The sequence below is a fragment of the Arxiozyma heterogenica genome, assembly GCF_036370985.1.
Source record: "Arxiozyma heterogenica strain weizmannii chromosome Unknown scaffold_11, whole genome shotgun sequence".
NCBI lineage: Eukaryota > Fungi > Ascomycota > Saccharomycetes > Saccharomycetales > Saccharomycetaceae > Arxiozyma > Arxiozyma heterogenica.
Window position 1 is genome coordinate 40,289 of NW_027042664.1, and position 12,948 is coordinate 53,236.

At 29.3% G+C, this 12,948-nt stretch overlaps 6 protein-coding genes across 6 annotated transcripts; 2 read left to right on the forward strand and 4 right to left on the reverse strand.

The window, feature by feature from the left end:
- Positions 1-130: 130 nt before the first annotated feature.
- CRZ1 (DNA-binding transcription factor CRZ1) lies at positions 131-2,326 on the reverse strand (the record flags this gene model as incomplete). Its single annotated transcript, XM_064856711.1, has 1 exon — positions 131-2,326. The coding sequence occupies one exon, from the start codon at positions 2,324-2,326 to the stop codon at positions 131-133; it is 2,196 nt and encodes a 731-aa protein (XP_064715844.1).
- A 1,581-nt stretch (positions 2,327-3,907) lies between these two features.
- TRM12 (tRNA(Phe) (4-demethylwyosine(37)-C(7)) aminocarboxypropyltransferase) lies at positions 3,908-5,239 on the reverse strand (the record flags this gene model as incomplete). Its single annotated transcript, XM_064856712.1, has 1 exon — positions 3,908-5,239. One exon carries the CDS (start codon positions 5,237-5,239, stop codon positions 3,908-3,910), a length of 1,332 nt encoding a protein of 443 aa, XP_064715845.1.
- Positions 5,240-5,867: 628 nt separating this feature from the next.
- Positions 5,868-7,493, forward strand: KTR5 (putative mannosyltransferase; the record flags this gene model as incomplete). The annotated part of the gene is made up of 1 exon (XM_064856713.1): positions 5,868-7,493. One exon carries the CDS (start codon positions 5,868-5,870, stop codon positions 7,491-7,493), a length of 1,626 nt encoding a protein of 541 aa, XP_064715846.1.
- Positions 7,494-7,773: 280 nt separating this feature from the next.
- On the reverse strand, positions 7,774-8,085 carry HHF2 (histone H4; the record flags this gene model as incomplete). The annotated part of the gene is made up of 1 exon (XM_064856714.1): positions 7,774-8,085. One exon carries the CDS (start codon positions 8,083-8,085, stop codon positions 7,774-7,776), a length of 312 nt encoding a protein of 103 aa, XP_064715847.1.
- Positions 8,086-9,262: 1,177 nt separating this feature from the next.
- On the forward strand, positions 9,263-9,673 carry HHT2 (histone H3; the record flags this gene model as incomplete). The annotated part of the gene is made up of 1 exon (XM_064856715.1): positions 9,263-9,673. The coding sequence occupies one exon, from the start codon at positions 9,263-9,265 to the stop codon at positions 9,671-9,673; it is 411 nt and encodes a 136-aa protein (XP_064715848.1).
- Positions 9,674-10,017: 344 nt separating this feature from the next.
- On the reverse strand, positions 10,018-10,746 carry SIW14 (putative tyrosine protein phosphatase SIW14; the record flags this gene model as incomplete). The annotated part of the gene is made up of 1 exon (XM_064856716.1): positions 10,018-10,746. One exon carries the CDS (start codon positions 10,744-10,746, stop codon positions 10,018-10,020), a length of 729 nt encoding a protein of 242 aa, XP_064715849.1.
- Between the last annotated feature and the right edge of the window lie 2,202 nt (positions 10,747-12,948).

Genomic DNA, 12,948 nt, shown 5'->3' on the forward strand with positions numbered 1-12,948 from the left:
GATTTGCACCGATAAACACACACATATATACAAACATACATATACATATACATATATATATAGATTGAATTGTCTAATTTCGTTGTTATTATTATTGTCATCATTACTATTACTATTACTACTACTATTATTATTGTTGTTGTTGCTGTTGTTGTTGTTGTTGTTGTTGTTGTTGTAGGATAGTTATAGCTCTCTCAATAGCGGCTTCTTGATACAATGGAGCAATACATTGTTTACCTGATTCTGTTTTAAAATGTCTACCAAGAGCATCACTACGTGCAAATTTTTTACCACAACCCCAAGGTTGCCCATTCTTTAGTTTTCCACCACAAACATATCTTTTTTTACCAGAATGTAAATCTTCGTGTCTCTTTCTATCATGTTGTCTAGCAAAAGCTTTACCACACACTGTACAAACAAATGGCCTTTCATTGGTATGTGTTCGTAAATGTGATTTTAAGTTATATGGTCTTGTAAATGTTTTATCACATAATGAACAAGCATAAATTAATGAACTTTTTTTAGTTGTATTCTCTTCTTGTTTTTTAGATGAAGTTTGATTTGAGCTGGTTTTATTTTCATTCTTTGGTACAGATCCATTATCAGTAAGGTCTAAATTACTTGGGGATGGGCTTGTAACATGATCAAAATTCTTGTTTGGACCCTTATTATCTTTGTTCGAGTTAAGATTAATATTAATATCAGTTTCGTCCAGTTGTAAATCTGCTAATTTCAACAATTTTTCTCGATTAGCACTTAAAGATCTTGCCCTTTCATCTAAGGACATTGATGGTTTTCTACTTCTACTTCTACTACGTGGTCTCAGACTTTTTGAGTTGTTGTTCTTATTATTTGAGATACTTTTTCTTCTTATTTTTCCATCTGCAATTATTTCCTCATGTATTATATTGAGTTGTGTTACATCATCTGCCTCTTCTTTTTTCACTTCATTTTCTTTATCACCCTCATTACCAATCGACATGTCGTTATTATTGTTGCTATTAGTTGTGGATAAATAGGAATTTGGATTTAACATATTGCTTTTACTATTCAATGGAGTTTCCCAATTAATTTGATTATTTTGTTGTATAGTAGGAGATCCTAATTCAAAGAGATTATTATTATTACTATTATTGTTATTATTATTAGTTGGATTGAACTCTTCAATAGATATTATTGGTGCAGAATACTGATTATTATTTAAGTTCAAAGTGTCGTTAGTAGTCGTGGTCGTGGTAGTAGTGTTAGGAAGATGAATATCGATATCATAATACTCATCATTTAAAGGATATGGATCAATTTCAATATTTTCTAATAAGTAATCCAAATCTGTTAAATCATTTACATGTCGCAAACCATATGAATTGATAGGTAATAATACATTACTTGTTGAACTGTTGGTACTATAATATGAATTGTTTGAATAAACACTTAATAAATCATCATTATCTGTATCATTGGCAGAAAGATATGAAGATGGAGAGTGCAATGGTGATGTAGACAAAGAAGAACCATTTTGGAAAATATTTAAATTAGTATTGGAAAGAACGTTATCATTATTATTAATATTATTACTGTTACTATTATTAGTATTAGTATTGCTATTGTGAAGATTTAAATTCTGGCTTGCAATTAAATTATTATTAAAAGTACTAGTAAAAACATTAGTAGTTGGTGTTGTTGGGGACAAAAACCTAGGGGTACTTAAATTATTGCTGTTACTATTGTTATTTCTATCATGATAATTGACATTTGGTGATTGAATAATATCATTTGAATTTAATAAAATATGTTGTTCAAATGTATCAGAATTTTCTATTTTCAAAGTTGGAGTATGAATAATCTGTGGAGACAATGACGATCCTTTATCAAGATAAGAATTAACATCGTCGAAATTGTTTTGAATTATACTAGAGGTAGCAGCAGTGGTAGCTATTGATGTGTTAATAGCAGGTATGTTGGTGCTAGACAGAGCTGAACCTTTATTAATGTTATTGATAGAATTAGTTGGTGTAGGACTATTAACAAGATCATCATTATCAATATTTAATAAATTAAAAGGATCATAAGATCCTATTGATGCAGCATTAATATTGTCTGACAGTCCATTTCTATTATTATTATTATTATTATTATTATTATTATTATTATTATTATTATTATTATTATTATTATTATTATTATTATTATTATTATTATTATTATTATTATTAGCAACAGTAGGAGTAATATTAGTATTATTAATCTTGCTAGAGTGTAAAAACTGACTTATATTATTATCATTATTAATAAAATTATTGTTGTAAACAGTTTCTTTCTGATCCATCTGTACACGTATATATGTATATGTATATGTGTAGGTTATGTATCTATATGTAGTTAATCTCTTTTAAACAAATTATTGTTCTTCTACTATGTGCTCTTCAATTCTTCCTGAATCCTGCAAATCGACTATACGCAAAATAAGATCTATAGTGGTTATATTCTTACTGGAATATTTCTCGTTTTAATGACTTTCTACAATTGCGTCTCTTCTATCTGATATTATATATTTTATTTTGTTTATATTCCATTGATATTTTTCGCCTTTAAAAGAATAGAATGAGAAGATTGAGAAACAAAGAGATTTCTTTCTTTTTTATTTTTTTTATTTTCTTTTTTTTTTTTCCCTCGGCGAAATCTTCATTTCACTGCATCCACACACCCACAAAATCCTATTTTTTTGTGAAGTTCTCCTTTTAATTTTTTTCCCCAGAAAAATTAGAAGAAAACATTAGGGTTTTATTTACAGAAAAAAAATTTCTTGTTTTTCCTTTTTTTTTTGTGTTTATCTTAAACGTGCATGCTAGTCACATGTATTTTCCATTTTTTTCCCTTGTTGGTCTTCCAATAAAATTAGGGTAGAAAAGAAATAAATAGGTGATGATTTATCAGCCTAGTTATGACAAGTGAGGACTTAAAGGGCTGTATAGAGAAATTTTTCTTTTTCTTTTTCTTTGTTTTGATCTTTTTCTGAGACAATGGGTTACCGAAAGCGGAAACATTCGTATTTTATTCATAGCTATTTTGTCGCCCTTTATTTTTTATTCAACTGTTCTCTCTCTCTCTTTCTATATGTTACCAAAAAGGGATAACAACAAGTAGTCACGGTACAATAGCACCACAGCATTGTAGAAAAGATCCATAAAGCATAGAACATAAAAACCATAGACCATACTGTAAAATCATTGTTTACAAAAACAACACAGGTATTCAATGGACAATAACATGTAAAAAAAAACCATAGGATGTGAGATTACTATTCTTTTTTTTACATTTGATACTGTCCTGAATTTTGTTACTACTATTGTTATTACTATTATTAGTTGATGTTCTGTCTCAACCCCGCCCCCTGAAATCTTTCTTTTTTTCTTTAAGATGGAGGCTACAAGATCTTTAATTCTATCATTTGTATTTCTTTGGTGCCTTTCTTGTAATCTCATGGACACACTTAATAACGACGGCTAAGCCATAATGATGGCACAGTATATGATATATATCGAATCATTTTTTTTCCAAAAAAAATTAAAAATAACTAATCCAAAACAAACAAATATTCAACTATATGCCACCATTATTATTATCAACAATAATAATAATACTAATGAAGAACTATAATGAGGAGATATCGTTGATTCCTTTTTTTTCTTCTCTTCTATTAATAAGTGTCTTTTCATGTAAATAATTTATAATTCATATGACTAAGCCCTGTTTGTGAACAAAATTTCCCAAATAAGTAAATCATATAGAATCAACATATTTAATATTAAAAAAGACACAAAAATAAAATAAAAAGAAAAGAAAAAAGAAAAAAAATGGGCAAATATACATTTTCTTTGTACCATAATATATATATATATATATCACCTTATAGTTTAATTATATCAATGTCAAGACATACATGCCAGATATCAGGTGCATACGTTTTGATTTTCTCCAAATGTATTAATTCAAATTGATACTTCATATCAGGTATCTTTGTGTCACTGAAGAATTTCAATTCGTTCAATACCTTTTCTTGGATGTAACCTTGAGATATTTCTTTTGAATTGGCATTTTCATGGACATGTAACGTGATTTTTGGACATTCTTCCCAATTGTTATGATTTGCTATCAGCTTTAGGGCAACTGGATACCCTTGCCGACTAGACGGCAATAATCCCATATTAATATGTCTTATTCTTAGAACATTACTATTGTTTTGTTGGTGTTTCAATTTAAATTCTGTTAACCGTTGATCACTCATTTCATTAGTTTCATTATATATATGAATACCTTCTGGTCTCATGTCATTTTTCTTGTCTAATGATTTACCAAAATTTTTATTTTTTTTCAATCCTCTATTGAAACCTTCAACAGACCATGGATTCAATTCAAATCCAAATAGGTTTCTACAGTTTCTTGAAAGATAGGAAAAACTAAAATACCCTATACCACAATAAAGATCAATCACATCATTGTTCTCAATGTCAACAAATGTGTCTATTATTCTTTTCTTTTCCTTGATATTACCTCTCGAAAACATCGTATGAAATGGATTCCATGTCTGCCATATCCCATTTTGCTTGACCTCACACCACAATGTTTCCTTCGGTAGTAGACTTGGATCTGTTGGATGGTCCATAGAATAAAGTAGGTCTATATTATATGGTCTACGCAAAATATTGCAATGTTCTATTATAGGCCTATTAATTGCAATCACGCGAAGAGTCTCAGTAGTGGTAGTGTTAGCTTTCCCACTGTTCGAAGATAAAAATTTTAACAATTTATTGTAATAATCTTCTGTTAATAATCCAGACCACGTTTCATGATTAAAGGATCTTTTATTAGAATTATTTAATAACAAAACCGGTGAGTATATGGAATATTTTAATGGTACATGTTCTAAAATTTCATTTAATCTTTCAGCATGGATTCTATCTTGAAAATATATTTTGGTAAAACTCAATATATCACGAGCTGTGTCATTTTGTTTATTTGTCACAGCATTTTCATTTTTAATATCATCTTTATATTTTCTTATTATTTCATTAGGAAATAAATTTTGCATGAAATCAAGCTCACTGGAATTTAAGTTGGTTCTAATGATAGTATACCCTAATTCTTTATATATGGGTTTTACAAAATTGCCTGTTTCCTCCAATTGAGTCTTAAACTTTTTAATTTTGGTATTATCTTTAACTAGTATCTCTAAAGGCATATTTACACTCAGAAATATATATATGTGTGTGTGTATGTATATGTATATGTATAATGTTCTTCTTTGTGTAAGAAAACTTGAAAGCACCAAAATGGTCAGTTATTATTCTAAACCGGTCACTATTATCTATACTTATTTAGTATATTAATTCCTTGGGTACTTAATATTACATTATACTGCAAATTTATTTCCTTCAATATTACAGCAGATCATATTGTCCTATTTTCTCTATTGCAATGGATCTTGATACATCTGTAGAAACTGTCTATAAAATGAAAAAATAAAAAAAAAAAAAAATAAAAAAAACACTTTTTCACTTCTTTTTTTCCTTCTTAAATAATTCTGGAGTTTGAAAGCTCGAAACTTTTTTTCTCTTCCATAAGTCATCGGATCTCAAAAAGTCATCTAATGTAATCAAAAATCCTTGATGATTAGAATACAAAGAACACTGACAACGTAGAGATACTTGTTATAATGTAGATTAATGAATACAACATATTTGTGCCAATAAACAAATTGTACATACACAAAGGAATTTTCCATAGCGTTAATGGGTCTTTCTTCAGTTTGTGCTAACGACTAGATATAATCAATCTTAAAATAGTACCAAAGATAAACTAATCATCATATGTTAAGAAAATTCTTTCAATGGTCGCGAAATTTAAATTCCATATCAATTGTATTGATAATATCATTTTTTATATCTGTTCCGATACTAATATATAGTTCAAACCCGGACTTTATTATCCCTGGATTATTGAATTCATACCAAGATACAGATACGCATCGTGATTCTGTCTTTAATCGAGATTCTGGTTGTAACAATATTGATCAGTATTTGAAACAAGAAAATTATAAAAAACAGAATGCTACCATTTTGATTTTGACTAAAAATGATGAATTAAATCAAGTGATTGCATCTATAGACAGTATAGAAACTCATTTTAACCAGTGGTTTCATTATCCCTATGTTTTTTTAAACAATGTTCCATTTGATAATGATTTCAAAGAAATTATTCAAAGGCATACTGATTCGGTTGTGGAATTTGGGGTATTAAAGCCAGAGGAATGGGAATTTCCAGAATCTATGAGGCATAGTAATATTACTGATAATATTGATAGCAAATACTCGATCCTTGATGATACTATAAAATTGCAAGGAGACTATGGCATACTCTATGGTGATATTAAAACATATCATCAAATGTGTCGATTTTATTCAGGTAAATTTTATAAAAATAAACTAGTTGCAAAATACGATTGGTACTGGAGATTAGAGCCTGATGTTGAATTCTTCTGTGATATTACATACGATCCATTTTGGGAAATGGCAATTAGAAAGAAACTTTACGGCTTCACCATTATGATACCCGAGTTGTATAAGACTATTCCAAATTTGTTTAGAATAACGATGAGTTATATCCGTGAGAATAATATCCAATTAGGTACACTCTGGAATGTATTCACTACCGATTATCATATAGTCAACAATGATATAGATGATCTAAACGATAATCTGTATTACGAAGTAAATTCTGATACAGCTTATTTAGATAAATTTATCAATGAGGAATATAATGCCAAACGAATAGTCAAAGATAAATTATTAATTGATCGTTTTCTTAGAGAGGGCTATGGTGATACGAATGATGATTTTGGCGACAATCTTGAAGGTTTAGTGAAATTGATTAAAAGAGCACAAGTGAAAACACCTTTAATTATTGATAAATTTGATAATTTAGAATATAATCTTTGTCATTTTTGGTCTAACTTTGAAATCGCGCATATGTCAATATATAAAGATCCAATATATGATGAATACTTTAATTACCTTGAGAGTCATGATGGATTCTGGAAGGAAAGGTGGGGAGATGCACCTGTGCACTCGCTAGGGTTAAGTTTAATGTTGGACGTTGAACAGGTGCATTATTTCCGTGATATTGGCTATCGTCATGACACACTGTATCATTGTCCAAAAAATAACAAACATCATCTAAATGTACCTTATAGTTCAGAGAAATATATAAGAAAAAAACAAAAATACGACGATCCGTATGAATATGGAGTTGGATGTAGATGTAAATGTCCAGCTAATAAAAACAATGAAGTAGAGGACTACTATCCCTTTTGCATAAATAATTGGTTCGATATGACTCATAAGAACAATGTTAAGAGAGAGCCTATTTTCAATTTAACAAAGTTGAAGAAAGACATGCTAAGAGAGCTTGAACTTGATATACTAACAACAATATGACAGTTATAAAAAGAGCATTATGATATTACAAACAAAATTTTCATGAGTGTCCAGATTAAATAACTATTAAATAAGTAAATCAATATATATATATATACGTAAACTAAGACTTCAAAAAAAAAATTACATATATGAAAAATATGGATATGCAAAGGAATATCAAATGAAATGAAAAACCAACCGAATTATACGGCAATATGTATATATCTATTATTATAACCTTTTTTTCTTTCTTTCTTCTGTCATTTATTTTTTAATAATATGCTAAAAGTTAATAAGATTAACCACCGAAACCGTATAAGGTTCTACCTTGTCTCTTCAAGGCATAAACAACATCCAAAGAAGTAACAGTCTTTCTCTTAGCGTGTTCAGTGTAAGTAACAGCGTCTCTGATAACAGATTCTAAGAAAGATTTTAAGACAGCTCTAACTTCTTCATAAATTAAACCAGAAATACGCTTGACACCACCTCTTCTAGCTAATCTTCTAATAGCTGGTTTGGTAATACCTTGAATATTATCTCTAAGAATCTTTCTGTGTCTCTTAGCACCACCTTTACCTAAACCTTTACCACCTTTACCTCTACCAGACATGCTTATCTATTTTTGTTACGTGTATATACGTATATATTAGTATAATGATCTTTGTTTGTTTGATCTTGTTGATTTCTTGAGCCTTCAAGATACAAGAAAAGGCCAACGCTAAGAGGATAGGGTCCCATGTTTGTGTTTTAATTTCTTCTCCTTATATATTATAGATTAAGTAGCATAGGTCATGCGTAAATTCTCGTAGCACATAAACACAGAGAACGGTTACAAACTTGCTATTGCTTTGGATAATAGCTGTGTGTTTTTTGGTGAGGAATAAATAGCAAACTGGCACTGAATTTACAAATTTACAATTACAAAAACCAAAATACAATCCCATCGATTTAGGGAACGAAACTACAATAACAGACGCGAAACTATCGGACTAAACAAACCGCCATCTGACCATAGTTAATTGTCCCCAACAATTACGTCGATTAAACATTGGTGCATGCTCCAATTTCCCAATAATCTATTTCTTCAAGGGAAAGGCGGGAAAAGAATCAAAAACTGAAAACGAAATTGTCAGAACATTTAACCAGTGCGACATCCCTACACCACACACTTTTTTTCACCAATCTTTATTTTTTCTTTTCCATCGTGAACCTTTCGTGGGTGTCTATTATCCATTCCAAAAATTTCGCACCTTTGCGTTCACTGTTCATAATAAAGTTGTGCTGGACAGTTCGCCCCAAATACATTCGAAATTCAATTGAAGTTAGGAAGCCGATATTTATTACTAAGGGGATTGTTGTTAAAAAAGACCTGTACTAAGAGTTTCGTATCAAACATTGTTGAAATGACAAAAAAAAAAAGAAGAAAAAAAAAAACAAAACAAAATTAACTGGCGTTGCAGAATAACTGATAATAGTATTGTAAATGAATTGTTAGTAAAGCATGTTTTCCTGTCATTAACCCCTCTTCCCTTTGTCTTTGTACGCCTGAAAGATAACTATTTTTTTTTTATTCCTTATTGCTTTCCAGATGATTTAATCACATATATAAGTGATATACTTATCAGAATGATAACATTCTTTTTCCTTCTGGATTTTTACTCTTCCGGCTGGGTCAAATTATTTCCTCCTTTTTTCCTTGTCCCAGGAGGCCATTGATAAAAGATCATTCTCTCTTTTATACACATATACAAACATACAGACATATAAGTATTAGCATATAAATAAAAATGGCCAGAACTAAGCAAACAGCCAGAAAATCCACCGGTGGTAAGGCCCCAAGAAAGCAATTAGCCTCCAAAGCTGCCAGAAAGTCTGCCCCATCCACCGGTGGTGTCAAGAAGCCGCACAGATATAAGCCAGGTACTGTCGCTTTAAGAGAAATCAGAAGATTTCAAAAATCTACTGAATTATTGATCAGAAAGTTACCTTTCCAAAGATTGGTCAGAGAAATTGCTCAAGATTTCAAAACCGATTTGAGATTCCAATCTTCTGCTATCGGTGCTTTACAAGAATCTGTTGAAGCTTACTTAGTTTCCTTATTCGAAGACACAAACTTAGCTGCTATCCATGCCAAGAGAGTCACCATTCAAAAGAAGGATATTAAATTGGCTAGAAGGTTGAGAGGTGAAAGATCATGAATTACTGGGTAAGAAGAAACTTTTAAACGTTTTATTTTTGATCTTTTCATCTATTTTCGCGTCTATTGTTGCACTTTATTATACCTCGTAAAGTTAACTTAATATTTTTTGTATCATTAGATATATATATATAGGTATTTATTTGTTTCCCTGCCTATCATCGGTTTACACATACATATTCATTTTACATAGTTTAGAATTTTAAAGCATATTTTAGTTTATCTTCGTATACTTTTGATTTCCTTTGTTTGATTATATCTGATATGATTTTATATAATCTATAAGTCTGTCTGCATAAAAAAAATTATAATTTCATTTCTATTTGAAAGAGAGTAACAATAAACCTACCACTCAAGAGGTAACCATCCTTTTTCATAAGCTATAGTTTTGATTTCCTCATCTTCATACATCTCAATAAATTGTTGGTCAAGTGCTCTAGCTTTAGGGAAGGCAAATCTTCTGTACTCATCAAAGATCATGGTTAATGACCAGTTTTGCAATTTTCTAATACAACCGACAAGACATCCGGTTCTATGTTTTCCTCTATTACAATGAATCAAAATTGGTTGGTTCTTCGGATCCAAAACAATTTCTAAAGCTCTAGTCAATAAGTCACTAGGTAAATTGACGAATGGCTCTTTATTACCACTCATACCAATTTGAAATAATTGTATCCCCGAATTATTCAAGAACTCAACATTTTCTGGAGGATACTCTTCAGGAATCAACACTAATATAGATTTCAATTTTAATCTATCTCTCAAAAATTTAAAATTTTCTATCCTAGGGAAACTACTTCTATAGATTTCCCCAATTACTGGGCTAAAATTTTCTGGTGGGATTACTTCTGTTAAATCACTAAAGAAGGATGCTATATCTGTAATCGTATTATTATTATTAGTGGTGTTATTTTTATCAGATTCTTGCTGTGTTTTATCATTAGTTTCTAAATCACTATGTACTTTCAAAGTAGTTAGATTATGAGACTGTATGAAATGTGACAACTTGTCCTTATATTCATCTATGTTGAATTTGTCGTCTAAATCTTCTTCATCCATACGATCTTCCGCCATTTCCTCATCGTTATATTTCGCCTATCCAGGTATCAAATGTTTTTAACGTGTTAATATGTGTTGGTTTTTACAACTTTTGGATATTTGCAACTCATATTATTTATCTTAGGAATATATACATATATATATACATAGTTGTATTAGAAACATCTTTTATTACATTTCTTTATTCCCTCTCATCACCATCATCTTTACATTTTTATGCACTTGTAGATGTTTCCATAAAAAAAAGAAAATTTATGTTTCTCAGGAATTCTTTAGCGGCTTTAAAATCCCGACATTACCGCAATATATCCGTCGTTGCAATTATATTTTGCAGATAGACAGTTTTATTAGAAGACTACATTACGATATAATTCAAAAATGCTAAACCCAAATCTGAGAAAGGTGGAAATTCAAATGTTAGAATAATGAAATAAATACTTTCTAGATTTTACTGACATTAACAAAGATACTTTCCACTGCTTTTTTCAAGAACCTGAGCAAATCAATCAGCTCAGCAGATTTTACATGTTTTTTAAGGGTCAAGATAAGACTACTACTGGAAGGCATTAATTTATTTTTATTTATTAGAGTATAACTTATTTGTTCTCAATACCATTTGAAATGAATCAAAAAATACTAATATCTGACCTCTTTCCATTACTTTAATATTTATTAAAAAGTATGGATACAAAAATATTGTTTTCATATAATAAAATTATTTTTTTTTTTGTGTGTTAGCAGTGTCTCTGACAGGTTGTATATACAAAATGGTCTATTTAGAAGACATAGTCAACAATATTTTTCAACAGAATGTAACAAAGAGTCATTGTATTGAAAAATCTAATGTTATATATTTTCAAAATGTTACCAAATATATCCAATTATTTAAAAAACTGTTAAAAAACAAATATTAATTCAGAAAAAAAACTTTTTTGTTGTAAATATATTTTATAATGACATGTTATTGTGTATATTACCATTTCATATCAAATAATTAATTGAATAATTCTCTAGCAATCTGGAGAATTTTTTTTTCTAATTAAGTAGTTTTTTCACTTTATTCTTTAGCCACTATTGTTGTAGTGGAAACTTTAAAAAGTATGTTAGCTAAGGGATATACATGTAGTAATAAATGTAACGATGTTTTATTATGGTATAATTATTATTTGCATATTTCTTTTTCTTATGTATTATATATATAATAAATAAGAGAAAAATTGTGAAATATAAATAATCTTCTTAAATATGTTGTGCAGGAAGCCGTAATTAGAAATCTTGAAATATGTGGTCCACGGGTAATATCGAATATTGAAGCAAAATACTTGGAACAGTTGAAACTCTGGGTTCAAGGTTCTGAGTATATTCGAACGAGCGAATGCTTGTTAGATGAACATTGGTGGCAAATTGATGAGAAATTTATTTAAGAGACTTTTGATTATTGAGAGATGGTGCTAGAGGGAATTATCAACATTAACATTCATATCCCATTCAATAGGTTTCACCTAGAGGAAGAATAGCCTGCATAAGAAGTAGAATATCAGTAATAACCAAGATTAATCTTTTTATCAGTTACAATCAACCAATTATATAATTTATAAGTGTTTATATATATAATTAACGTTCATACTTTAGTATACTACTTGAGATAACCCTCACATGTTGTTGTTTTATATGTTTCTGAGATTCGATTAATTATTCAATTCATTAAGTTACCAAATTAAACTGCTAAAATTAACGATTGGGATGTGGATTACTAATCCAGTAAGATGATATGTCGGAAAATAAGAATTTATTACTGTTATTTCTGTTGAGAATGAGCGCCTGTAGTCATTGGATATATAGTAAACACTCTTAATATTATATTAAACAGATTTAGTATACAAAATTATAATAAAGTCCTTCACTTTCTTTCTCTATATACAACATAGAAATAATAATATACAAAGATTGTAAATAAGATAAACATAATGTATGATGAAATCCTTGGCTTTATATATGTTAACATTAAGCCATTTTCCTCTACGAACAGTAAGATATTTAATAAACAAACTCAACAACTTTTGGTGACCTCTCAACAATTATTACTCAACAATTTATCATTTAGTATCTGCTAAAATCTTATTGTTCTATCTATTTCATTATAGAACATTCTATTTCAACAATTTCCAACAGTCTTATTTTTGCACTAAATACATATATATACTTATTATATAGTGT